Here is a 23,879-nt window from a genome sequence, read left to right as displayed (position 1 = left end):
CCCGAGCCACAGGCACCTCAGTTTTAGATGGTGCCCGGCCGGAGTCGGGTCACCCTGCGGTGTGGGCTGCAGGAGCAGCCCCCTAAAGCTTTTAATTTTTTATTTAACTTAGTTACATTTATTTATTTTTTACTATTCGTTTTTTCTCTAGAGCAGCAGCGCTGGGCTGTCTGTACAGACGCCCACGCTGCCGCTCCTTCTCCCTGCTGGCGCCGCGACGCCAGCACTGAACTGGGGATCGCAGCGGGGGAAGCCAGAGTCTGTACTAGCCGGACTCTGGCTTCCCCCGGGACTGCTGCCGGAAGACGCCGGGGAGATCAGGTAAGCCGCGCACCGCTGATTAGCGGCGGTGCGCGGGTTCCTTTTAAATGCAGTCCCATGCCCCCGGTCTAGGGGACAGACCGGGGGCGCTAGCGGTGGCGGCGGGCCCCCCCTCCAGCGGAGGCATACCCCGCCAGACCACTTGACCACCAGGGTTAATATCGCGGCAAGCGGGATGCCGGCAACCCGGGGGGTAATATGCTAGCCAGGGGAGGAAGCCTTCCCTGTCTAGCGGCTCCTCCCCTCAGCTCAGCGCGCCTTTCAGCTCGGAGTCTGGCGTCGCTGAGCTGCAGCTACTCGGCCACTCCTCTACTGAGGTCTCCAGCGGCCATTTTCTCTGTGGCAGCGTGGATACTCTCAGGGAGCACGCGGACCGGTCCCCCTGTGTACCTCTCCCCTGCAGAAGGACAGTGTACACAGCGCTATAGCCCTCCCAGACACTGAATCTGGGAGGTTGATTGTAGTGGAAAGGTGCAGTGAGTATATCTTCCTGCATGGTATGTGACTTTTGCTAGTGCTGCCTGTCTGTGTCTTTTTTCTACTTACTGTCAGCCTGTACCTATCCCTTTCCTTCTCCTACAAGCCCTACAGGTGTGCGGGGGAAGGGTGTTTCTACTCACCTCACCTATATAGATCACGTATTTGTGAGGTCCGTCACATACAGTTGTGTGCTACACGGTGCCATATTGTGGGCTGTTGTTCAGCACACTGGTGAGTGCGCACGTTTTCTTCCTAAGTCATGTCTGAGGAGGAGATTGAGCACTCCGGGGCTCCGGTATTGTTCTCCTGCAGGCGCTGTTCTGCAGGAGTGGATAGGGAGGATTTGTCACAGGACGGCCTGTGCGGACGGTGCCAGGCGGTCCCTGGTACGTCTAAACCTCCCATTTCGCAGGAGCCACCATGGGCGATGTTTTCCCAGGTGCTGGTGTCCATCGCGGACCGTCTGTCGGTCCCGACTGCCGCCCCTACTAGGGCGTTGCCCCAGCCTGCCATCCCCCATTCCCCGGGTGTCCCACAATTATTGCAGACTCCCCCGGGGTCTCAGCCTGTTGGTCCCTATGCGGGGTTGCCAATGTATATTCAGTCCACCCCTGTGGCACAGCCGGCTGTGGTGCCGTTTCAGGCTCCTGTGACAGCTCCTCCACCCTGGGTGGATGCGCTTTCCCACACTGTCCAAGATTTGGCGGCAGCATCTTCGGCTTTTCAGTCGATGTTGCGCAGTGACGTGCCCTCCAGGGCGTCTAAACGCTCAGTCATGGCACAGGCTGCGCATCTTTCGGATTCTGAGGGGTTCTCGGATGATGGTGAGGTACAGGATGACTCAGCCTCAGATGCCTCAGTCCAGGAGGTAGACACTAAGTCTTCCATCAATGTGCGGGCTCTGGTTAAGGCGGTGCGGGCTATTCTTCTGATTGAGGATGAGGCACCCGCTCCCAAGTCAAGGTATCCTAGTTTTAAAAAGGCTAAGGTTACTTCTACAGCGTTCCCCTTGTCTGATCAGTTGACTGATCACATGGCGGTGGCCTGGCAGACGCCCAGTAAGCGTTTCCTGCCACAGAAACGCTTGGCGTCCAATTATCCATTCCCGGAAGCGCATTGTAAGAAATGGGAAACTCCGCCTGCAGTCGATTCCCATGTAACACGCCTCATCAGGAGTGCTACTTTGCCATTGCCGTCTATATCCTCGCTGAAGGATCCTACGGACAGGAAGGTGGAGACTTGTCTAAAGTCTATTTATTCTCTCTCAGGGGCTGTAGCCCGGCCGTCCATGGCCATCTCCTGGGTGGCCAAGGCCATTGAGGGGTGGGCCAACGCCTTGGAGGACACGTTTACGGATGAATCTCCGGACGTCCAGAGGGCGTTGTTAGGACAGATGAGAGATGCCGCCTCCTACATTGGAGAAGCATCTTTGGATGCTAGCCTGTTGACCTCTAGGGTTTCGGCGGCAGCAGTGTCTGCTCGTAGATCCTTGTGGTTGCGGTCTTGGAGAGCAGACGCGGATTCAAAGAAAGGCTTGGAGGCCTTACCTTTTAATGGGGAATTACTATTTGGTCCGGACCTGGACAAAATAGTAGATACCCTGGCAAAATCCAGGTCAGCCTTCCTCCCTTCAGCTACTACACCTGCTAAGGTCCGGAGCTCGGCGTTTCGTTCCTTTCGGGTTCAGGGCAAGGCAAAGGGTCAGTCCTTCCCGAGGCAGTCCGCACCCAAGACCGCCTCAAAGCCAAAGAAGCAAGCCTGGAGTGCTAGGCGCCCTTCTTCCAAGCCAGAAGATAAGCCTTCTGCGTGATGGGACGGGCCTCCCTCTGGGGGACCCCAGAGTGGGAGGCCGACTTCTTCAATTCGCCCAGTGCTGGCACAATACCACCACGGATGCCTGGGTGCGAGAAGTGGTCTCCCAGGGGTCCGCCCTGTCTTTTCGGCACAGGCCGCCTTGCCAGTTTTTTTGCACAAGTCCTTCTCAGGACAAAACCAAGGCCTTGCAGGTTCAGGAAGCCATAGAGGCCTTGCTGACGGCGGGGGTCATTATACCCGTACCACAGTCTCAACGTGGGATGGGGTATTACTCTACGCTGTTTCTGGTGCAGAAACCCAATGGCTCTCATCGCCCCATCCTCAATTTGAAGTCCCTGAACAGGTTTCTCAGGGTTCCCAAATTCAGGATGGAAACTTTGCGTTCCATCATACTGGCGATGGAACCGGGGGATTATATGGTCTCCCTGGATATCCAGGACGCCTACCTCCATGTGCCTATAGCAACATCGCACCAACGGTTTCTGCGGTTTGCTATTCTCCACAACCACTACCAATTCAGGGCTCTACCCTTTGGTCTCTCCACGGCACCAAGGGTATTTACCAAGGTGATGGCGGTCATGGCGGCTCACCTTCGGAGCCAGGGGATACGGTTGCTACCGTATCTAGACGACCTCCTCTTGCTGGCAAGCTCCCCGGAGGTACTGATCCAGCATCTCCACCTGACGGTCGCTTGTCTACAGGCGCACGGCTGGTTGATCAACTGGAAGAAATCCTCCCTCATCCCATCACAACGGATGGTTCATTTGGGGGCCCTGCTGGACTCTCGTCAGCAACGGATTTTTCTGACTCCAGAGAAGGTCTCCTCCTTACAGCTGCGGATTCACAGTTGTCTGAGCAGTGGCAGAGTGTCGGTGCACTCAGCGATGAGAGTTTTGGGGTCCATGGTGTCGGCATTCGACATGGTGGAGTTTGCCCAGTTCCATTCCAGGCCCCTGCAGGGGCTGATTCTTTCAGAATGGAACGGATTGCCACACAGGATCCGCTCTCAGATGCTGGTGTTGTCCTCGGAGGTGCGTCTGTCCCTAGCCTGGTGGCTGCAGACAGCGCATCTCCTGGAGGGGCGCCCCTTTTGGATCCCGGAATGGGTTCTGCTCACGACAGATGCCAGTCTCCGGGGTTGGGGGGCGGTGACAGGCTTCTTGTCACTTCAGGGTCGTTGGTCGGCGGAGGAAGCGATTCTTCCCATCAACATCCTGGAACTGCGGGCAGTATACAGAGCCCTGCAGTCGTCCGGCACCGCTCTTCACGGAAGGGCCGTTCAGGTGCAGTCAGACAATGCCACCACGGTGGCGTACATCAATCACCAGGGAGGGACTCGCAGTCGAGCTGCGATGTCGGAGGTGTCCCGCGTCCTGGCTTGGGCGGAGCGCTATCTTCCAGCTCTCTCGGCAGTTTTCATCCCAGGAGTCCTCAATTGGGAGGCAGACTTCCTCAGCCGTTACGATGTGCATCCCGGGGAATGGTCGCTTCATCCAGAGGTATTCCAACTACTCGTGGACAAGTGGGGGCTGCCAGAACTGGACCTGATGGCGTCCCGTTACAATCACAAGCTGCCTGTGTACGGGTCAAGGACAAGGGACGCAGGCGCAAGTCTGATAGACGCGCTGTCGGTGAAATGGCTGTTTCAACTGGCTTACTTGTTCCCTCCGATATCTCTGCTGCCTCGGGTCCTGCGCAAGTTCAAACAGGACGGAGGCACACTGATCCTGGTGGCCCCAGCGTGGCCCAGAAGGCCGTGGTACTCCGATCTGCGGAGCCTGTCCATCGACGCTCCGTACCTCCTACCTCAACGGCGGGACCTGTTGTCTCAGGGGCCCTGTCTTCACTCGGATCTGGGTCGACTATCTTTGACGGCGTGGCTCTTGAGACAGCCGTCCTGAGGTCTCGGGGCTTTTCTAGCTCCGTTATTACCACCATGCTGAGGGCGCGCAAGCCTGCTTCCGCGAGGATCTATCACAGAGTGTGGCACACTTACTTTCAGTGGTGCGAGGCCAGAAACTATGATCCCCAGGTGTTCCGAGTTTCGCGTATTCTGGCTTTCCTTCAGTCCGGTTTGGACTTAGGATTACGTCTTTCTTCACTGAAGGTACACGTGTCTGGTCTGTCGGTGTGGTTCCAGCGCAGGATCGCTGCTATGCCGGACGTACACACCTTTTTCCAGGGTGTTTTGAGAATCCAGCCTCCCTTTGTGCCACCTGTTGCCCGTGGGATTTGGCGGTGGTTCTTAGGGCCTTACAGGGTCCTCCTTTTGAGCCCTTGGAGTCAGTGGAGCTCAAGTGGCTAACTTTTAAAACTGTTTTCCTCTTGGCAATTGCTTCTGCCAGGAGGGTTTCAGATTTGGGGGCGCTTTCTTGTCGTCCCCCTTTTCTGATTTTTCATCAGGACAGAGCGGTGCTTCGCACTCGTCCTGATTTCCTGCCTAAGGTGGTTTCCAGGTTCCACATTAATCAGGAAATTGTTGTACCAGCCTTTCAGTAACCTGATCTTTCGGCTGGGGAGACTTCCTTAGACGTTGTAAGGGCACTCCAGGTTTATGTGGACCGGACTAGTTCTGTGAGGAAGTCGGATTCTTTGTTTATCCTCTTTGGTTTTCACAAGAGGGGTTGGCCTGCCAACAAACAGACTCTAGCCCGTTGGCTTCGTTCTGTTATTATTGAGGCTTATATGCTGGAGGGTTTACCTGTTCCAGCCTCGGTTAAGGCTCATTCCACTCGGTCCGTGGGCCCTTCTTGGGCTGCTAGCCGTGGCGCCTCTGCTGTTCAGCTCTGTAAGGCGGCCACCTGGTCTTCCATTCAGACCTTTTTGAGGTTCTATGCGTTTGACACCTTTGCCTCTCAGGATGCATCCTTTGGGCGCCGGGTTCTCCTATCAGCACAGGAGCGTCCCCGCCCTTAGTTGGACTGCTTTGGGACATCCCCAAGGTCACCCTGTGGACCCCTATGGACCCTGAAGTAGAAAACAAGAGATATGGTAAGAACTTACCTTTGTTATCTCTGTTTCTACGAAGTCCATAGGGTCCACAGGGCACCCGCCCTGACGCACCTGGCTTCATATGGGCTCTGTGACTGGTCACCGGTTTTCCGTCTCCCATTTCTGTGAGTATGGTTCTTGTGTGTTCCAGTCTTCCTTCTCTCTGTTTCGTCTCCTCCTCCGACCTGGGCTGCTTACCAACTGAGGTGCCTGTGGCTCGGGGGCGGGGGTATAGGGGAGGTTGGACCCAAGTGCATCCTGGGAGCAGCTAAAAGCTTTAACTCCGTGGTGCCTGAGGATCCAGGATCCAGCTATACCCCCAAGGTCACCCTGTGGACCCTATGGACTTCGTAGAAACAGAGATAACAAAGGTATGTTCTTACCATATCTCTTGTTTTATCTCCTGATTGTCAGTGTGTACCCTGTTTTTAAAGTAAGAGTGTATACACTACCCCCAGTCCAGGCACGGCCAACTTGTAGCTCTCCAACTGTCGTGAGACTACAAGTCCCAGCATGCTTTACCAGCTGATCAGTGGGAGGGTATGCTGGGACTTGTAGTTTCACAACAGCTGGAGAGCCGCAGGTTGGCCAGGCCTGCTCTAGCCATTCAGTTAGTCAGAATACTGGAAGCATTACAGAGGTTTCAGGAGATGAGTTTGTTTATCTTTTGGGAGATGAACTCACCTCTATATATAAACCAATGTTTCTTTTTCAGGATCCACAGGGATACCATGTGGATATTATGGTTGGAGACCAGGCACCAAACAGTTAAAGCTTCAGCTCCCAGGATGCCTTGGGTCCTCCTCCATATATACCCCGCCCCTAGCCATAGGACTTCAGTTGTTTGTTTGGTGCGACAGGATCAAGACGCACCTTTGTAACGGTGGACTGCTCAGGCAGTTCTAAGCTTTTATTTTATGTTTTTATTATTTTATGTTTTTTTGGGTTGGCAGTACTAAGCATCTGCAAGGCCACCTAACCTCCGCCGGGCCGCAACACCACTAACCGGGCTGGTGAGTTTGGCGGGTCGCCGCTAAGCTTGCTAGCCGCAATGCTGCGACCTGGACTGCTACCGGACGCACGGAGATGTCCGGTAAGGCGTTTCCTCGCTTACGGGGATTCGCGTGCTGCAGTCCTTGCTTCTGGTGTCAGAGACGCACTAGAAGCCGTTGCTGTCAGGGCTCCGGATTGTCCGCGTCCTCACTATACCACCCGGGGCCTTATCGTCTGACGTCGGGGATCGGCAGCAGATGCCTCTGCTGCCACGAGGTCAGCATACCCGGCTGGGTAACGCAGCTTAGGGGAGGTAGGCGCTCACCCGGCAGCTCCACCCCAGACACAGTCCCTAAGAATGGTTTAGTGCGTCTGGGTTGCTCCGCCTACCCACCACGTGTAATGAGACGCTCACTGTCCACGCTCGGTGCACCCTGTAGTGGTCTCAGGAGGGTTTGGGGTAGTCTCCCTGTATACCTCTCCCTTGGTTAAGGTATATAGTGCTCTATATCCTACCATTCCTTTGTGTTTGTGTAGTTGGTTTAGATTTATTTGTAATTGTATGTAATAGCTGCTGTATTGACACTTGTCTTATATTTCTGTCTGTCATTTATTCTCCATCCTCTTGGGGTGGAGGTTTTTCTCTGATTACTTCACATTTGTTAATTTTTTTGAAGTCTGTCACATAACATTGCATCTATTAATACTGAATATGCCAAAAGATAAAGGGGTACAGGAGAGGGAGCCCTCATGTATGGCTTATTTGTCCCCTCAGGACATTAAGGATGGTTTGTGTGTTGTCTGTTATATAGAGCCACCTCACCAGTCCAGTTTACCTGTCCCTGGACAAGAGCCGCCTTGGCTTCTCCCAGTATTCCTCCTTGGGTGGGGTGTACACAGCATGCTATCTTTGCACCTCCTATGCATCCTTTCTGGAAGGATGTTGATGGCCATTCTAGTCAGAGTATGGCACCGTCTAATGTTGATAGCAGACCGGTAGTTACTAAGACGCCTAAGCGCAAGTTATCTTTTTATCAGTCTGCGCAACATAAGGATTCAGAAGCATCATCAGAGGAATCCGATATAATGCGCAGGGTTCCTCTCCAGGGTCTAGCTCGGGGAAGGTGGATGTTCCTTCTTGGGTGAAGGCGGTTAGATCAATCCTAGATATTCAGGATGATGAACCAGCTCGTAGTAAGAAGGCTGCAGTGTATAATCACCACCGGAAGGTGGTCAAAACGGAGTTCCCTGTATCTGATCAGCTCACTGAGCTTATGGATGAGGCATGGGGTAACCCTGACAAACGTTTTTATGTGAATTAGATAATAACATCGTTGTATCCTTTCCCGGCTTCTGTATGTACTAAGCGGGAGGTACCTCTTACTGTGGATGCTCATGTAACGCATTTAATCGGAAATGCTGCATTGCCTATTCCGTCAGCATCTTCCCTGAGGATTCCACGGATAAAAAGATTGAATCATGTCTTAAAATGATCTTTTCATCATCTGGAGCCGTTACTCGTCCAGCTATGGCTGGAGCCTGGGTAGCCAAAGCGGTTGAAGAATGGATGGGAGCATTGGAAGATTCTCTACCAATGCTACCAGAGAATGGATGATGTATATCTCCCACATACGGGAAGCGGCTTCCTATCTGGCAGGAGCTGCAGTAGATGCGGGAATTTTAGCTTCTAAGGCATCAGCAGCGTCAGTAGTGGCACGCACGGCCCTTTGGGTAAGAACCTGGAAGGCTGATACAGGATCACAGAGGGCGCACTTGGAAGTTTTAAATTTCTATGGAATGTACTTTTTGTAGAAGAGTTGGATAAAATGATAGCTACTCTGGCAGCTTCAAATTCAGCAGGTCTGCCATCTATGGTGACGATAAAGTCTCTGGACAGGTTTATTTTCAGTCCTTCCGTTCTAAGGGACAAGCAAGGGAACAGCCTTCCTCTAAGACGTCTAGTTTTCGCAAAATATGGCGACAAACTAAAGCTGCCCATACACTCTGCAATAAGCACCGTGCAACGCGACAGGGGATCCGGAGTCCGACATATGGGGCGGTCCCCACACACGGAGCGATTGGGTGGCCGACCACCCCATATGCCGGCTCCCCCCTCCCCCACCTGCATAGTGCTGCATGGGATCGCACATTGCATCCGCAGATCAACTGAACCTACAGTAAGACTTAAGGGTGCAATGTACGACCCCACGGGTGCGCGCTCTGTCCGATATCATGCCCATACATGGTACGATAGAGCAGCCAAATAGTACCAATCCGTTGGATCGGCTGCTTTTATTGCATTGTGTATGGGCACCTTAAGACGTCCAGCTTCTAAGCCTGGACGACAAACCCTCTGCCTGATGGGGCGGGCCTCCTCCTGGGGATCCCAGTGTGGGAGGCCGACTTCAGTTTACGGAATGTTGGCGTCAAACAGCAGCAGATGCCTGGGTCCGAGAATTTGCCTCTCGGGTATGCCTTCACTTTCCGGAGGCATCCTCCCCAGAAGTTTTTTTGCACAGATCCTCCAGCAGATGCGGTAAAGGCTTTGGCCCTTCAGGAGGTCATTCACTCCCTGCTGCAGGCAAGGGTAATAATCCCGGTTCCTGTGTCGCAACAGGGAAGGGGTTATTATTCCAATCTATTTCTGGTTCAGAAACTAGATGGGGCTTCTCTATAAACACTCAACATGTTTATTCACGTGCCCAAGTTTCATATGGAAAATATCCGATCAATTATTTTGGCAATGGAGCCTAGGTATTATATGGTTTCCCTGGACATTCAGGATGCATATCATCTGCATGTTCCTATTATACAATCCCACCAGCAATTTGTACGGTTTACTGTCCTTCAGCAACATTAAAAAATTCAGGCTCTACCCTTTGGCCTATCTATGGCTCCCCGGGTATTTACCAAAATAATGCCAGTCATGATGGCCTATCTTGGGCATCAGGGAGTCAGAATTGTGCCGACATTCTGATAATGGCACAGACACCGGTCGTTTTACAAAACCATCTTCAAGCTGACCATAGCCTGCCTACAAAAGCACGGCTGGATTATCAATTGGAAGAAATCACTTTCTCCAACACAGCAGATGGTACATCTGAGAACTCTTGTGGATTCTCGGGCACAGACGGTGTTTCTGCCAGAGGACAAGATTGTGGCCCTATCGTTGCAAATACACAAGCTGCTTCACAAACTAAGGGACTGGCATTATTTTCTGCTAGTAATGCAGGTCCTGGGATAAATGGTATCCACCTTCGACATGGTGAAGTATGCTCAGTTCCATTCCAGGCCTCTGCAAAGATTGATTCTCTCCAAGTGGATTGGACAGTATCATCAAATAAAGTCCCAGAGGTTCGTCACTCCCTACTGTGGTGGCTGAGAAAGGATCATCTGAACAAAGGGTGCCCATTCTGGATTCCAAATTGGGTGCTTCTCACCACAGACGCCAGTCTTCGTGGATGGGGAGCAGTGACAGGTCATCACACCTTTCAGGGAAGGTGGACAAATCAGGAAAGTCATCTGCCAATAAACATTCGGGAACTGCGAGCAGTATACAAAGCACTTGTCATGGCACAGTACCTGCTTCAGGGCAAACCAGTCCAGATCCAGTCCAACAATTCTACAACTGTGGTCTACCTCAATCATCAGGGAGGCACAGGAAGTTACTCAGCCATGAAATAAGTGACAAGAGTTCTGGTTTGGGCAGAACGGCATCTTCCGGCTATCCCTGCAATATTCATACCGGCAGTACTCGATTGGGAAGCAGACTTCCTAGGTCGCCAGGACATTACCGCCGGGGAGTGGTCTCTCCTTCCGGGAGTGGTTCAGCTCCTGGTAAACAAATGGGGTCTACCAGAAATAGATCTCATGGCGTCACGTCACAACCACAAGGTCCCCAGGTACGTGTCCAGGTTCAGAGACCCATCGGCAGCCCTTATGGATGCACTGGCAGTAAGATGGGACTTTAAGCTGGGGTATCTTTTTTTTTTTTTTTTTCCTCCGATTTCTCACCTCCCAAGAGTCCGCAGGAAATTCCAGCAGGAAGGCGGAACAGTAACACTAGTGGCTCCAGCTTGGCCCAGACGTCACTGGTTCACCGACATACAGAATCTATTCATAGGCAGTCCGTATCCTCTTCCGCTATGGCAGGATCTGCTAACACAGGGTCCCTGCCAGCATCTGGACTTACCTCGTCTGGCTTTGATGGCGTTGCTCTTGAATCTTCCATCTCAAGAGCAAAAGGTTTTTCCAGTTCTGTAATTCAGACCATGCTTAGGGCACGAAAGCCTTCCTCTGCCCGCATCTATTACAGACTTTGGCATTCTTTTGGTCAGTGGTGTTCCCATAGGAAGTATGATCCTAAGGTGTTCAGGATTTCCAGGATTACTGGATTTTCTCCAGCTGGGTTTAGACCCTGATCTCCGCCTGGCCACTTTGAAAGTGCAGATTTCTACATTGTCAGTCTGGTTCCAGAGGAAGATTGCCTCATTACCAGATATTAGAATTTTTTTCAGGGAGTTCTGTGAGTTCAGTCTTCTTTTTGTTCCACCAGTAGCACCATGGGATTTGACGTTGGTTCTTAAGGGGCTACAAGCTCCCCCATTTGAACCCCTGGGCTCTGTAGATTTGAAGAGGTTGTCAGCGAAGGCACTTTTTCTCCTCGCTATCTCTTCTGCTCACAGAGTCTCTAATTTGGCAGCGCTCTCTTGTCATCCCCGTTTTTGATTTTTCACCGGGATAGAGCTGTTCTTCGTACAAGGGAGAGTTACCTTCCTAAGGTATTTAATTTTTTATGTGAATGAGGAATTGTTGTTCCAACTTTTCAGGCTCCAGACCCTGGATGTAGTTTGTGCTCTCCGTATCTATGTGGAGCTTACAAACCCTGTTCGAAAATCTGATATGATTTTCACAAACGAGGATGGTTCGCTAACAAGCAGACTCTGGCGAGATGGCTATGCATGACTATCTCTCAGGTGTACACACAGGCTGATCTCCCTGTTCCAAGCACAGGACATTCTGCTCGGTCTGTAGGCCATCGTGGGCATTTAGTTGTGGTGTGTCTACTGAACAATTGTGCAAGGCAGCCAGTGGTCTTCTGTCCACACTTTTCTTAGGTTCTATGCCTTTGATACTTTTGCCTCTCAGGATGCTTCCTTTGGGCAACGGGTTCTCCTTTCTGCTCAGTAGCGTCCACCACAGTTAGGGGAACTGCTTTAGGACATCCCCATGGTATCCCTGTGGAATCCTACGGACCCTGAAGAAGTTTAGAAGAAAATTAGAGTTATGGTAGACTTGCCTAGATAACTCCTTTTCTTTGAGGTCCACAGGGCACCCACCCTGACGCACCTGGCTACATGGGTACATTTTTTTTTCTTTCGGGCACAGATTCCCTCATTTTATGTAATAGTGTTTCTGGTGTACAATTGCTCTTCCTTCTCTGCTTTCCTTCTCCTGCCTTGAGGCTTGTTAACTAAACTGAAGTCCTATGGCTAGGAGCAGGGTATATATGTCCTGGGAGCTGAAGCTTTAACTGTTTGGTGCCTGGTCTCCAACTATAATATCCCCATGGTATCTCTGTGGACCCTATGGACCTCGAAGAAAAGGAGTTATCTAGGTAAGTCTACCATAACTATGATTTTATCTTTCTTCCTGTTGGAGACTCTGAACTATGGAGGGTATGGTCTTTATTAGGACTTTAGTACTTCAATCTACTTATGCTCCACACTCGTCTATGTCCCCCATCATCTAGGGAACAGTCTGTGTGTGTTGGGGGAAGGGGGGTTTATTGCGTTCTGCCGTTGTGGTTTTATGCTCTTTGCGGCTTTATTACTGTTGCCTCGCTTGGTGGTTTGAGGACCAGAGCATGTTGAGTATGCACAATTCCTCCTGATTTCCGACTGTCTAGTTGATCGCCTCACTACCATTGCAGGACAATTGCACCATGATGTCTTACAGCACTGAGGTCTATCCCTTCCATTGTCCTAACTGTGTGGAGTTTGTATGTTCTTCCCGTGTTTGTCTGTTTGCTACGGTTTCCTCACACAGTACAAAAAAAAAACATAATTAATTTAATAACTTCTGACGAAGAAAAATGAACTCTAGCGTATGTACATGTGGTAATTAATATAGTGCTCAATTCAGTCCAACGCGAATTGAATAGCGCCAGGAAGGAGCTCCAGGAGCTATTCAATTCGGCGCGCTGTTAAGCCCGACTGAAGGATTTATTCTCGAAACCCCTCCTGGGCTGCAAGCAGAAATCTTCCAAAACTGCTGGCGTGATGCCATTTTATGCCCTTAGCGTGGCGGAAGCAGGATCGTGCCAAGCACTTAAGTCGGAGAATGCCAGTTCTCACGACTATACACCATGTTTAAGGCGGGAGAGCTGGCATTCTCCAACATAAGTGTGCTGAATTGAATAGCTCCAGGAGCTCCTTCGCGGCGCTATTCAATTTGCGATGATTTGGATTGAGCCCATAGATTGTAAGCCCCACTGGGGCAGGAACCGATGTGAATGACTGAATATTCTCTGCAAAGAGCTGCGTAATATGTGCGCTATGCAATAACTTAATACATTTTTAATAATAAATACCGGAGCAGGTAGTGACCAGGGTCCTGCAATGAACTGCACCACCGTAAGTAGGTGTGTTTTTTAATCCGCCTCCGGGTGCCTGTGATGGGGTGAGGTGGGGGCAGTTTGTATATAGGCAGCCTCACTCTAAACACAGATCGGCCAATAGGGGGCTGGCCATTGCAGTATGGGAGTCAGTGGTGTGTTGGGTGTCCACCATGGAAGGGTTTTCCCTTGACATCCGCCAAATGGGTCACCGTGCAGGCGGCTTCTGCTCTTCTTACGTCTACAGCTGCAGTGAAGCCGTTTTGGAGGTGGGTTGCGTTTTAGTGAATGTTTACACACTTCTTGTTTTTTGTGATTGTGGAGGCAGTTCTGTGTTCTCTGCAGATGTCTTATTGTGTCACCTTAGCTGTCATGTCTGGAGGTGTTTCATAAATGACACTTTTATACTTGTTTAGTCTAAGCTCCCCTGTGGACATTCTGGCAGGTTGACGGCTGTGTCGCTGGCGGTTTGGGCCACTGATCTACCAGAATGCCCTTGGCTTGTTCCCCAACTCTCTTCCTCTGCTCGTAGCTCGCTGTGTGTGCCCAGGTTCTGGGCAAAGGGACCTGTCCCTCCACCTCTTCCACTATAAAGTGTCAGGAAATGACCCCATGCACCTGATTGTGCTTGGCCATGGGTCACCTGGTTCCTTAATGACCCCATTCCATGAGCTGAATTAGGCACAAACCCTGGCTGTCAGTGCAGAGCCTGGTCAGGGGTCTCTGATTTTTGAGAACTCTGAGGTCTAAGTCTTGGAATCGTCAGAATTCTGCCTTAGTCCTCTCCTGGGGGAGGTAGAAAAGGTCTCAAACACAGACAATTCCTTGTGTTTTGGTAAGGACGCTTGAAGACACTGCGCAGTGGATGATTTAGTTTGCTCTGGGCGACGGGCTTTATGCATACAGGACAGCGAACATTCAGCCAAACCTGAAAATATGCTGTTTGATGAGGTCGGAGCAATAGCTATCCTTTCTGTCGTCTCAGCAATTGGATAGTTTGCCAACAGGGGAAAAAGATGGAGAGATAATATTCATTAAAGGTGAATTTAATGAATATTATTTAACCAGTATTCCTATCCCGAATGCCGCTGCTCCTTAAGGATAGGAAGATCAAGATTAAGGTTTTTTTTCTCTGTGTGTAGTGGCTCTGGAATCTAAGACCCCATCTCAGCCGTGGTCAGCAGGGCTGTGGAACAGTGGTCAGAGCAACTCCTGAAAGGTTTGCAGTCTGAGTTAGTGGCGTTAGTGCCGAGAGGCGTCTGAAAATCTGGGGGGTGAAGCTCTGATTATTGGGGGTTAGAATCTAGAATCTCTGGCTAAGAGCTTGGGAGGTGGACTGGGAGTCTTCAGAAGACCCTGGATTGTCATTGCTTTTGTTTTCTTTTCTGTGAAGTTTTATTTGGCCTAAAGTTGGACAGCCATGCCTGCTTGTTAATGAGCCAAAATCGCGGCACTGTTTTAGTTCTGGTAAAGGTAAGAGCCACAGGTTGAGAAGGCTGTCCTCTGCCACTCGTGGGCTACAACATAGAGGAAAACGGGCCTGGTCCACAAAGATTCTGGCACCTATGCCTTCAGCGGCCTGCCTGCCCGGCAACAGCTTTGGTGGGAGCCGGTCTGCTTTTCTACCTTGGTGAGTGGCTCCATTCCACTTTGGTTTCCTGGTTGAGAATCCGTGTGAAACAGGTTGTCCATCTCCTCAGCATCCTAAACAGATGTTTCGTTCAGTAAGGGTTTTTTTGTGGTCCCCTTCAGCCTATTTTGAACGTCCAAAAAGTCAGCATCTGTCATCAAGAGCATGGGATGGGACAAGTTCACGGTTTCCATGGATGTCAAGCGCGTGTACTTGTCACCAGTGATTCTGTCTTTATCTAGCAGCAGTTCCTGGTCTTCTCACGGAGACTTTGGCTTCCATGACCACGCTTCTGGAGTCCTATAGGTTTGCTTATCAATTACCAGAGATCCAGTCTGGTCTCTGCCCAACTGCAGAGAGTGTTTCATCCAGGGGCAAAATACTCCATTAGACAGGTTAATAAGGGGGCTACTTGCTCTTGGCTGGAGACCCGTTGTGTTATTATTGTACATAAATGTCCTTGCAGTTTGGAGTGTTACAGATCAAGCTCCTCTTTAAATGGAGACAGTCACACGATACTCTGGACAGAACATGAGTCTTGGCATCTTCAAGAACTTGTTGTTTCTCCTGGTGTTCTAGGATTTACAACCACTACAGTGGCCATCCATTTGCAATATGGAGTTGGACTGTTTTGTCGAAGACCCCATTGGAGCTGTCATGCTATCATTCTCCATTGTCTATTTCAAGGTCTGTGGTCCTCAGCAGGAGCCAAGCTTCCGACTTGATTCTCTAGGATTATGAATGGTACTAAATGCTGTAATTTGGGGACATCCTCTGTTGTGGAGGGGAACGTAAATGGTCAGTCAGACCATACCACCATGGGGAGGAGTGGGGTGGGAACACGGAGAGAGAAAGAAAGAAGAATCCTTTGAAATGAAAGTCCTAATAGAGGCTCTATACCTCACCGTTGTGTGTCCCCCAATGAATTCGGGAGAATATTCAGTATAAAGTATAAAAAACCAGTTGTATACATGTAATTTAAGTTATGATTTGTCCTAATGTGTTTAATATTCTGTGCTTATTCCTTTCTCAGGGTGTGGGCGCTGATTCCTCAAAAGACTCCGTTTCCTCTCAAAACGTTGAAAATGATTCAAGGTCTTCAGCCGGGCAGGTAATGGACCTTATGGACAGTAGGGTGGGTTCTGTGCATACTGTATTCATTCTGTGGTGTGACCTTTTTATTTTATTTTATTTTTTTATATGTAAGGGGCAGGATTCGCCCCTGCAGGGACCAAGAATTAAACATGTGTGCCGACACCCTGCCGTAGCTCTGGGACAGCCACGAGCTATGATACCAGAGGACATCCCTAGGCTCAGCGCCCTGCCCCTGTGTGAGAGACAGGCGGCAGTCCCCCCAGCGGCACCTGCAGAAGGTAAGCCTCCCGAAACGGAATTTCACTTTGCGCTGGGATTGCTTTTTCTCTTGGTAAATACTGTTGCAAAGTGCGATGAATAAAGTTTTGTGTACAGAAAAGTGTCCTCTGCGCATCACTATAAGACGCATTAGATGCTGATGGCGTATAACCGTCCATGAGATCTTATACAGCTTCTACCCGCTTCCCAGACTCCTCTTCTGCTTCTGAGCCCGAGCCCGCCGCCAGAGTGAGACAGAGGCCAGTGAGGCAGCCGCCGGCTCCGCCACCGCGCAGGCCAAGGCGGGTGTCCAGGGCAAAGCTGCGCATGACCAGGTGTGGCGAGTGCAAGGGCTGCACGGTGATGGATGATTGCGGGAAATGTGTCAACTGCAAAGACAAAACGAAGTTCGGAGGTCCCAACACCAAAAAGCAGTGCTGTGTGTAAGTGTTCCCCAGCTAGCGGTAAGAAGGAGAGAGGGCGTGTACTTACTGTTATAGAGCGAGAGGGCGCGTACTTACTGTTATAGAGCGAGAGGGCGCGTTCTTACTGTTATAGAGCGAGAGGACGCGTACTTACTGTTATAGAGCGAGAGGACGCGTACTTACTGTTATAGAGCGAGAGGGCGCGTACTTACTGTTATAGAGCGAGAGGGCGCGTACTTACTGTTATAGAGCGAGAGGGCGCGTACTTACTGTTATAGAGCGAGAGGGCGCGTACTTACTGTTATAGAGCGAGAGGGCGCGTACTTACTGTTATAGAGCGAGAGGGCGCGTACTTACTGTTATAGAGCGAGAGGGCGCGTACTTACTGTTATATAGAGAGAGGGCGAGTACTTACTGTTATATATAGAGAGAGGGCGAGTACTTACTGTTATATAGAGAGAGGCCGCGTACTTACTGTTGTATAGAGAGAGGCCGCCTACTTGCTATTGTAGAGAGGCCGCCTACTTGCTGTTGTAGAGAGGCCGCCTACTTGATGTTGTAGAGAGGCCGCCTACTTGCTATTGTAGAGAGGCCGCCTACTTGCGGTTGTGGAGAGAGGGGCCGCCTACTTGCGGTTGTGGAGAGAGGGGCCGCCTACTTGCGGTTGTGGAGAGAGGGGCCGCCTACTTGCGGTTGTGGAGGGAGGGGCCGCCTACTTGCGGTTGTGGAGGGAGGGGCCGCCTACTTGCGGTTGTGGAGGGAGGGGCCGCCTACTTGCGGTTGTGGAGGGAGGGGCCGCCTACTTGCGGTTGTGGAGGGAGGGGCCGCCTACTTGCGGTTGTGGAGGGAGGGGCCGCCTATTTGCGGTTGTGGAGGGTGGGGCCGCCTATTTGCGGTTGTGGAGGGTGGGGCCGCCTATGTGCGGTTGTGGAGGGTGGGGCCGCCTACGTGCGGTTGTGGAGGGTGGGGCCGCCTACGTGCGGTTGTGGAGGGTGGGGCCGCCTACGTGCGGTTGTGGAGGGTGGGGCCGCCTACGTGCGGTTGTGGAGGGTGGGGCCGCCTACGTGCGGTTGTGGAGGGTGGGGCCGCCTACGTGCGGTTGTGGAGGGTGGGGCCGCCTACGTGCGTTTGTGGAGGGTGGGGCCGCCTACGTGCGTTTGTGGAGGGAGGGGCCGCCTACGTGCGGTTGTGGAGGGTGGGGCCGCCTACGTGCGGTTGTGGAGGGTGGGGCCGCCTACGTGCGGTTGTGGAGGGTGGGGCCGCCTACGTGCGGTTGTGGAGGGTGGGGCCGCCTACGTGCGTTTGTGGAGGGAGGGGCCGCCTACTTGCGTTTGTGGAGGGAGGGGCCGCCTATTTGCGGTTGTGGAGGGAGGGGCCGCCTATTTGCGGTTGTGGTGGGTGGGGCCGCCTATTTGCGGTTGTGGTGGGTGGGGCCGCCTATTTGCGGTTGTGGTGGGTGGGGCCGCCTATTTGCGGTTGTGGTGGGTGGGGCCGCCTATTTGCGGTTGTGGTGGGTGGGGCCGCCTATTTGCGGTTGTGGTGGGTGGGGCCGCCTATTTGCGGTTGTGGTGGGTGGAGCCGCCTATTTGTGGTTGTGGTGGGTGGGGCCGCCTACGTGCGGTTGTGGAGGGAGGGGCCGCCTACAGGTCTCCCTAGTCTCTGTGTACACACCATGCCTTGCAGATGGCTATAGCATTGTTGCTCCCACTTTGGTTGCAGTCAGCAAGATTGTTATATATAACATAGAGGTTTATTTCATTAGTGTAATTTGTGTGACTTTAGTGTATTGTTCTAGCGTTCCTTCTGCCTGTTATTATGCTGCCACCTTAGTTGCGTTGCCGGCTAAACCTAGTTCACGGACTGCAATAAAAAAATAAAAATCTGGAATAAAAGATTTGAATTGACTTGTAATTTTAAGTAACCTATTCCTTTTAATTGCTGTTCTTCAGCATATGCTAAATATATTGATATTGAGTTTGCCTGAGTTCACGGAGCGGTCCCCACCTCCCGCTAGCCCCCTCCTAGCACTCACGTCTGTCTCTCCAGGTACCGACGGTGTGAACTGATTGAAGCGCGCAGGCAGCAGAGGATATCGCAGAAAGGTAAGATCCATTCATCGGTTATGGAGTAGATGCTTGGGCCTCCAGGCCACGAGACGTAAGGATGTACTGTATCTCTGCGCATCCTACCAGGGATGAATAAATCATCCCAGAACCTGCATAATGTTGGCCACAGGATGCTGCTCTGAAGTAGACCTATAATTAGGTTTAACCCCACAAGCGATGTAGTCTGGCTAGAGCTTACCGTATGCGAATATAATATTTGCAATCCTTTCCAGGGCGAAAAGTGATAAGACACCTCCCTCCAGCTCGGGAGAGCCCCTGTGAGTCAGATGAATCTTTCCAAGATGTCTGCCGAAACGAAGAGCCAGAAGCCATTGACCGCCTAGATTCCGGCCAGACGTCCCAGCGAAAGTCTAGCCGACGCTGTGTCAGGCAGCGCCCTTGTTACGGCCTCTTCCCCGATTCCGAGGATTCAGACTTCGACCCGAGCCCCAGTGTATCTCGCAGGAAGCCCAGGCGGGAGTCTGGTAAGCGCAGTATAGCCCCACGATCTTTGACGCATTCATATAATGTCTTATGCACTCGCTAACACGTTCTCCGCCATTGGCAATGTGCAACGTGACCTGTACAGGAAAGAAACACTTTTTACTTTCATGTCACAGATTTGCTTCCCCAGGACACGGAGGAGCAGAGCAAGCCACGTAAAACACCACAGCAGCCACTGATTCTGCGGGCCAGGTCTGGGCCGGAACAGGTGAGACGGGAGGCAGAGAAATATTTTGTGGTCCCGATCTGTTTTTGGTTCCTTCTCAGTCCTTTATCCTCTCCTGTCTCTTAGGACTCCATGTTGAATGGTTCATCAACCAAGATTAGATCTTCAGACGGAACCCATAGACTGCGTGTGGATTTCAAGGTGAGTCTTCTTCACGGCTGTACATGGGAACGATCCGGTGTATAATGACTGCTGTCTCCTCTGTGCCTTTTATGCTGACGTTTCGATATTCCTTGTAGCATTAATGTCTGGTCTACTTTCAGGAGGACTGTGACCTGCAGAACGTGTGGCTGATGGGAGGACTCAGTGTCCTGACTTCCGTTCCCATAACTCCAACTCACTTGTGCTTGTTGTGTGCCAGCCATGGCCGTCATGAGGTAAATTGCCCGGCTCTCGGAGACGGGCGTTTTTATTGCTCTTGTGTTATACTTTGTCTCACCCTACGTATTGGTCTCTCCCCAGTTCCTGTACTGTCAGGTGTGCTGCGAGCCTTTCCACGCCTTCTGTCTAGAGGAGGCCGACAGGCCGCTCCCCGTGCAGGAGGAAAGCTGGTGCTGCCAGCGTTGCAAGTTCTGTAATGTGTGCGGACGCAAAGGGAAGGTCAAAAAGGTAACGGAATGTCTTCTGCTGTCATTCATACTGGTAATATGGCATTTGATGGCATCGTGTAACTGTGTAATTCATGTTTTCTCAGCCTTTGCTCCAGTGTGAACTGTGCCAGACAAACTATCACGTCAACTGTCTGGGACCAAATTATCCCGTCAAACCGCCGCGCAGCAGGAAAGGCTGGGTAAGTCGTCCCGATAGTCCGCAGCCATGTTTTCTTATATAATACATACGAGGGCTGTAAACTTTACTTTGTTTCACAGGGGATTGGAAATAACCCCACAACAGACAACTCCGTCAGCTTAAAACAAAATAATAATAATATAGATATTATCGTAACAAAATAATAATAATATGGGTATTACTGTAACAAAGTAATAATTTTCGATTTGATTGATAGAATATATTTTCTTGTAGTAGGGGTACATATATGGGGCCGTATTCAATTAGGGGCGAAAATGGCCGTTTTTCGCCATAAAAAGGTGGTATTTTCACCCCCCCAAAAAAATTACGAAAATGCAATTGGCGAAAAAAACAAGTTTTCTCCATCCCAGACCAGGCGGAAAAAAAAAGCAAAATCCCTATTTTTAGCTAAAAATGGGGTATTTCTTTCAGGACCCTTTGGATACCCCCCTAAAGATAAATTACCCCCCCCCCCAAAAAAAAAAACGAAACGAAAAACGACCGCCCAATTTTGAAAAAAAAAAAAAAAAACACGTTGGAAATGATGGGAAGCGATTTGTTTTCCAGGAAATGACTGTTCCACGTAAATTGGAGGTGCATTAAAATGGGTGCATGTATATTTTCGCGTTGTAAATACGCAATTTTAAAAACCGTAAGAAACTGCCTGCTGCGACCGCGAATGATGAAAAATCAGACCCAATACATTAAATCCATCTTCAGCAGGTTTTTTTAATCCAAAATTTGCGCAGTCGTTTTTTCGACAAAGTGCGCAACTTATGAAATTTGTTTTTAGTCATTTATCATTAGTGGGGGGGGGGGGGGGGGGGTGTCCAAAGGGTTTTTTAGTAGTTTTTTAGTATTTTTTATTTTTTTTTTGCCTGGCCTGGGATGTAGAAAACTTTTCTCCAGTTTTTATTCACCAGTTGCGCTTTCGCCTGTTATCTGGCGATAATATCACTGTTTTTTTTTTGCCAGAAAACGTCCGTTTTCGCCGCTAATTGAATACGGCCCATGGTGGTGATAGTTCACCCCCCTAAGGCACAGGACCATAGGGTTTTAATTTCTCATGGGGGTACAGTTGCCCAATAAGCCAGCGAGGGCACAATGCTCTCACCTTATTGGTGCAAGGGTGATAGCCCAGGGGGGCAGGCGCTATTGGTTACTGCACGTGACCTGCCGCTGATTCCTATCTGCTTACACCAGTGCTGGGGACTTCTTCTGTAGTTGGACAGCCTGTAACTCGGGACCTTCGTCCTTCTGCGGCCTTATTCCTGCCTGCGCTGTTCTGGTAGGCCAGCAGGTGGCAGTAATCTGATTCATAGAGGCTCTGTACGCGTTGTGGTACTAGTAATGTACCTTCCTCTATGGTCTGCAGTCTCCTCCTGCCTTGATTACTTTTACTTATTGCCACTTTTTTATTACATATGTCTCCCAGTAGGAGGGCTCAGACCATGGGTAGACCCACTGGCAGCTAGAAGGGTGTCTTGGTTTAGAGATGAATTTAGCGCTGATGTATGGGAGATTAGCAGTAGCGGAGTCTGACAAGCTGTCGGCATAGACGCCCCTGCATTTGACGTCCTCAGTAATTTATGATGAATTGCTGCCTTTGTTCTTTCGGTGGAAGCCTCCCTTTCCTTTTTGTGGAACGTGCGTTGTTTAAAGGCCGATTTTGTGCATTGCAGCTCTGCTCGTCCTGCGTTCGCTGCAAAAGTTGCGGAGCGTGCCCTGCCGTGGATGCCGACATGGAGCTGACGGAAGGCGGCAGCCTGTGTACGGAATGTTTCAGCCTGTACAATAAAGGTGAGAATCGTTTTGTGTCCGTCTCCTGTCCTCTCCGGGTTCTTTGTTTGCTTAATGCCCGCATTCTCGCCGCACAGGGAACTTCTGCCCCATTTGTAGCCGTTGCTATGAAGAGAATGACTATGAGAGCAAAATGGTTCAGTGCGTGAAATGCGACAAGTGGGTGCACTCCAAGTGTGAGGGGCTTTCTGGTGAGTGCGGGGTCCTGCTGCCTCTTGTGGTGGTTTCATGGTCTGCTCTGTGCGACTTCACTAACTCTCCCAACTTCCCCACAGACGAGGGATACGAGATCCTGTCCAACCTGCCTGAAAGTGTGGTCTACACTTGCCCCCCGTGTTTAGGTGACAGTGGTGCAATATGGAGGGAGGCCATGCTCTCGGAGCTGACGGCCAGTCTTCATGAAGTCCTGCAGGGGCTAATGACCTCCAAACTTGTTGCCCCGTTGCTGCAATGTGCACAGGTAAGACGCTTCGTAGTTTGCTCCTCGCATTGTTCCCCCGCGTCAAACGTTCCGTTCTTAGAATGGGAGGGGCTACAGTAGTAACATCTCCTTCAGCAGTATCGGGAACACGTATGTTGAATTTGTTTTGCTCTGGAGCCAGGACACTGGGGAGAAACGTTATCATGCACCTCCCCATTTTCCCACTCAATATACGGGGCTGGGTACAGGATATCAGCGGTCGGGATCCTGGCGGTTAGAATCCCGATGCCGACATCCCGACAGGGTTAGGAGGATACTGATACTCGTCAGTAGGTATCCTAACACCGTATACAATCGGGAAACCGGCTGCCTTAATACCGGCAGCCGGCTTCCCGACTGTCATATCCCGGCGAGGGTGAAATGCCGGGCGTCTAGATGTAGACGCCTGACATTGCCCCGACGCCGGGAGACAGGCGCCCGGCATCCCGATCGAAGGGATGCCAGGTGCCGCGAGCGGACAGCCGCGGGGGGGGGGAGGGTTAGGTTTAGGGCACCTGGGGGGGACTTAGGCCTAGGCTCCCCCCGGGAGGGTTAGGCATTTGGGGGGAGGTTAGGGTAGGCACTCTTAAGGAGGGTTAGAGTTAGGGGGGTTGGTTAGTTTATATTTACCTTAGGGACGATCGGGATTCCGCTGCCGGGCTCTGCTCATCTGGCAACCGGCGGTATTTCATACCGATTCCCCTATCCCTAATCCTCCATCCCTGGTGTCTAAACCTAACCTAAGCCTCCCTCCTTAGTGCCTAATCCCCTAACCTACCCCATAACCCGCTACTTACCTTCGGGATACCAGTGCTGGGATTCTGGCTGCTGGAATTCCCGAGGTTGGTATCATGACCTCATCCCAATACATGTATATGATATCGCATAAGTTCCTATTTTTGATTGTTCTCTGTTTCAGTGCCTGAGTGGTGACAGCAGCGGGAAGTATCACCATAATCCGTGTGACCTGGAGTCCCTGGGGCAGCTCCTAGAAGAAGGCTTCTACAGCTCCCTGGTGAGTGTTACTCCTACTGTGTCCTACTGACGCGTTGTGCTCTCGTCTTAAACCTTTCTTTTCTACTTACCTGTCATTCCTAAACCTGTCTCCCTAGGCCACATTCAACGACAACATCGTCTGGATTATCCAGAACAATATAGAGTGCGGAGAACTCGAACAATACGGGGAAGCGGTGAAGTCCTTGTACATTAAGGTAAATGGCGCTTTCCATCGTTTGCTAGAACATCTGGCAACTGCAGAATCCACTGTCATGATTGTATTGGATCAATATCCTGGGATGGGAACAATTGGCAGGTTTGCAGATATTTGCTGCTTATATACAGCGGCTTGCAAAAATATTCAGCCCCATTAAA

At 51.0% G+C, this 23,879-nt stretch overlaps 1 protein-coding gene across 4 annotated transcripts in view; it reads left to right on the top strand.

The window, feature by feature from the left end:
• KMT2B (lysine methyltransferase 2B) overlaps positions 1–23,879 on the top strand; it is a 91,559-nt gene that overhangs the window by 26,834 nt on the left and 40,846 nt on the right. For all 4 annotated transcript variants that reach the window (XM_088459368.1, XM_088459367.1, XM_088459366.1 and 1 more), the window contains exons 4-18: positions 15,880–15,957; positions 16,054–16,219; positions 16,411–16,642; positions 18,671–18,726; positions 18,963–19,214; positions 19,350–19,441; positions 19,526–19,600; positions 19,723–19,836; positions 19,922–20,068; positions 20,154–20,249; positions 21,931–22,048; positions 22,126–22,239; positions 22,324–22,508; positions 23,428–23,523; positions 23,621–23,719. In XM_088459368.1, coding sequence (XP_088315494.1) covers positions 15,880–15,957; positions 16,054–16,219; positions 16,411–16,642; positions 18,671–18,726; positions 18,963–19,214; positions 19,350–19,441; positions 19,526–19,600; positions 19,723–19,836; positions 19,922–20,068; positions 20,154–20,249; positions 21,931–22,048; positions 22,126–22,239; positions 22,324–22,508; positions 23,428–23,523; positions 23,621–23,719 — 1,920 coding nt within the window. The remainder of the gene's footprint in view (positions 1–15,879; positions 15,958–16,053; positions 16,220–16,410; positions 16,643–18,670; positions 18,727–18,962; positions 19,215–19,349; positions 19,442–19,525; positions 19,601–19,722; positions 19,837–19,921; positions 20,069–20,153; positions 20,250–21,930; positions 22,049–22,125; positions 22,240–22,323; positions 22,509–23,427; positions 23,524–23,620; positions 23,720–23,879) is intronic.

Source organism: Taudactylus pleione, unplaced genomic scaffold (genome assembly GCF_031769625.1).
Source record: "Taudactylus pleione unplaced genomic scaffold, aTauple2 ptg000906l, whole genome shotgun sequence".
In the NCBI taxonomy this organism is placed as follows: domain Eukaryota; kingdom Metazoa; phylum Chordata; class Amphibia; order Anura; family Myobatrachidae; genus Taudactylus; species Taudactylus pleione.
This window is presented reverse-complemented; position numbering and strand designations above follow the sequence as displayed.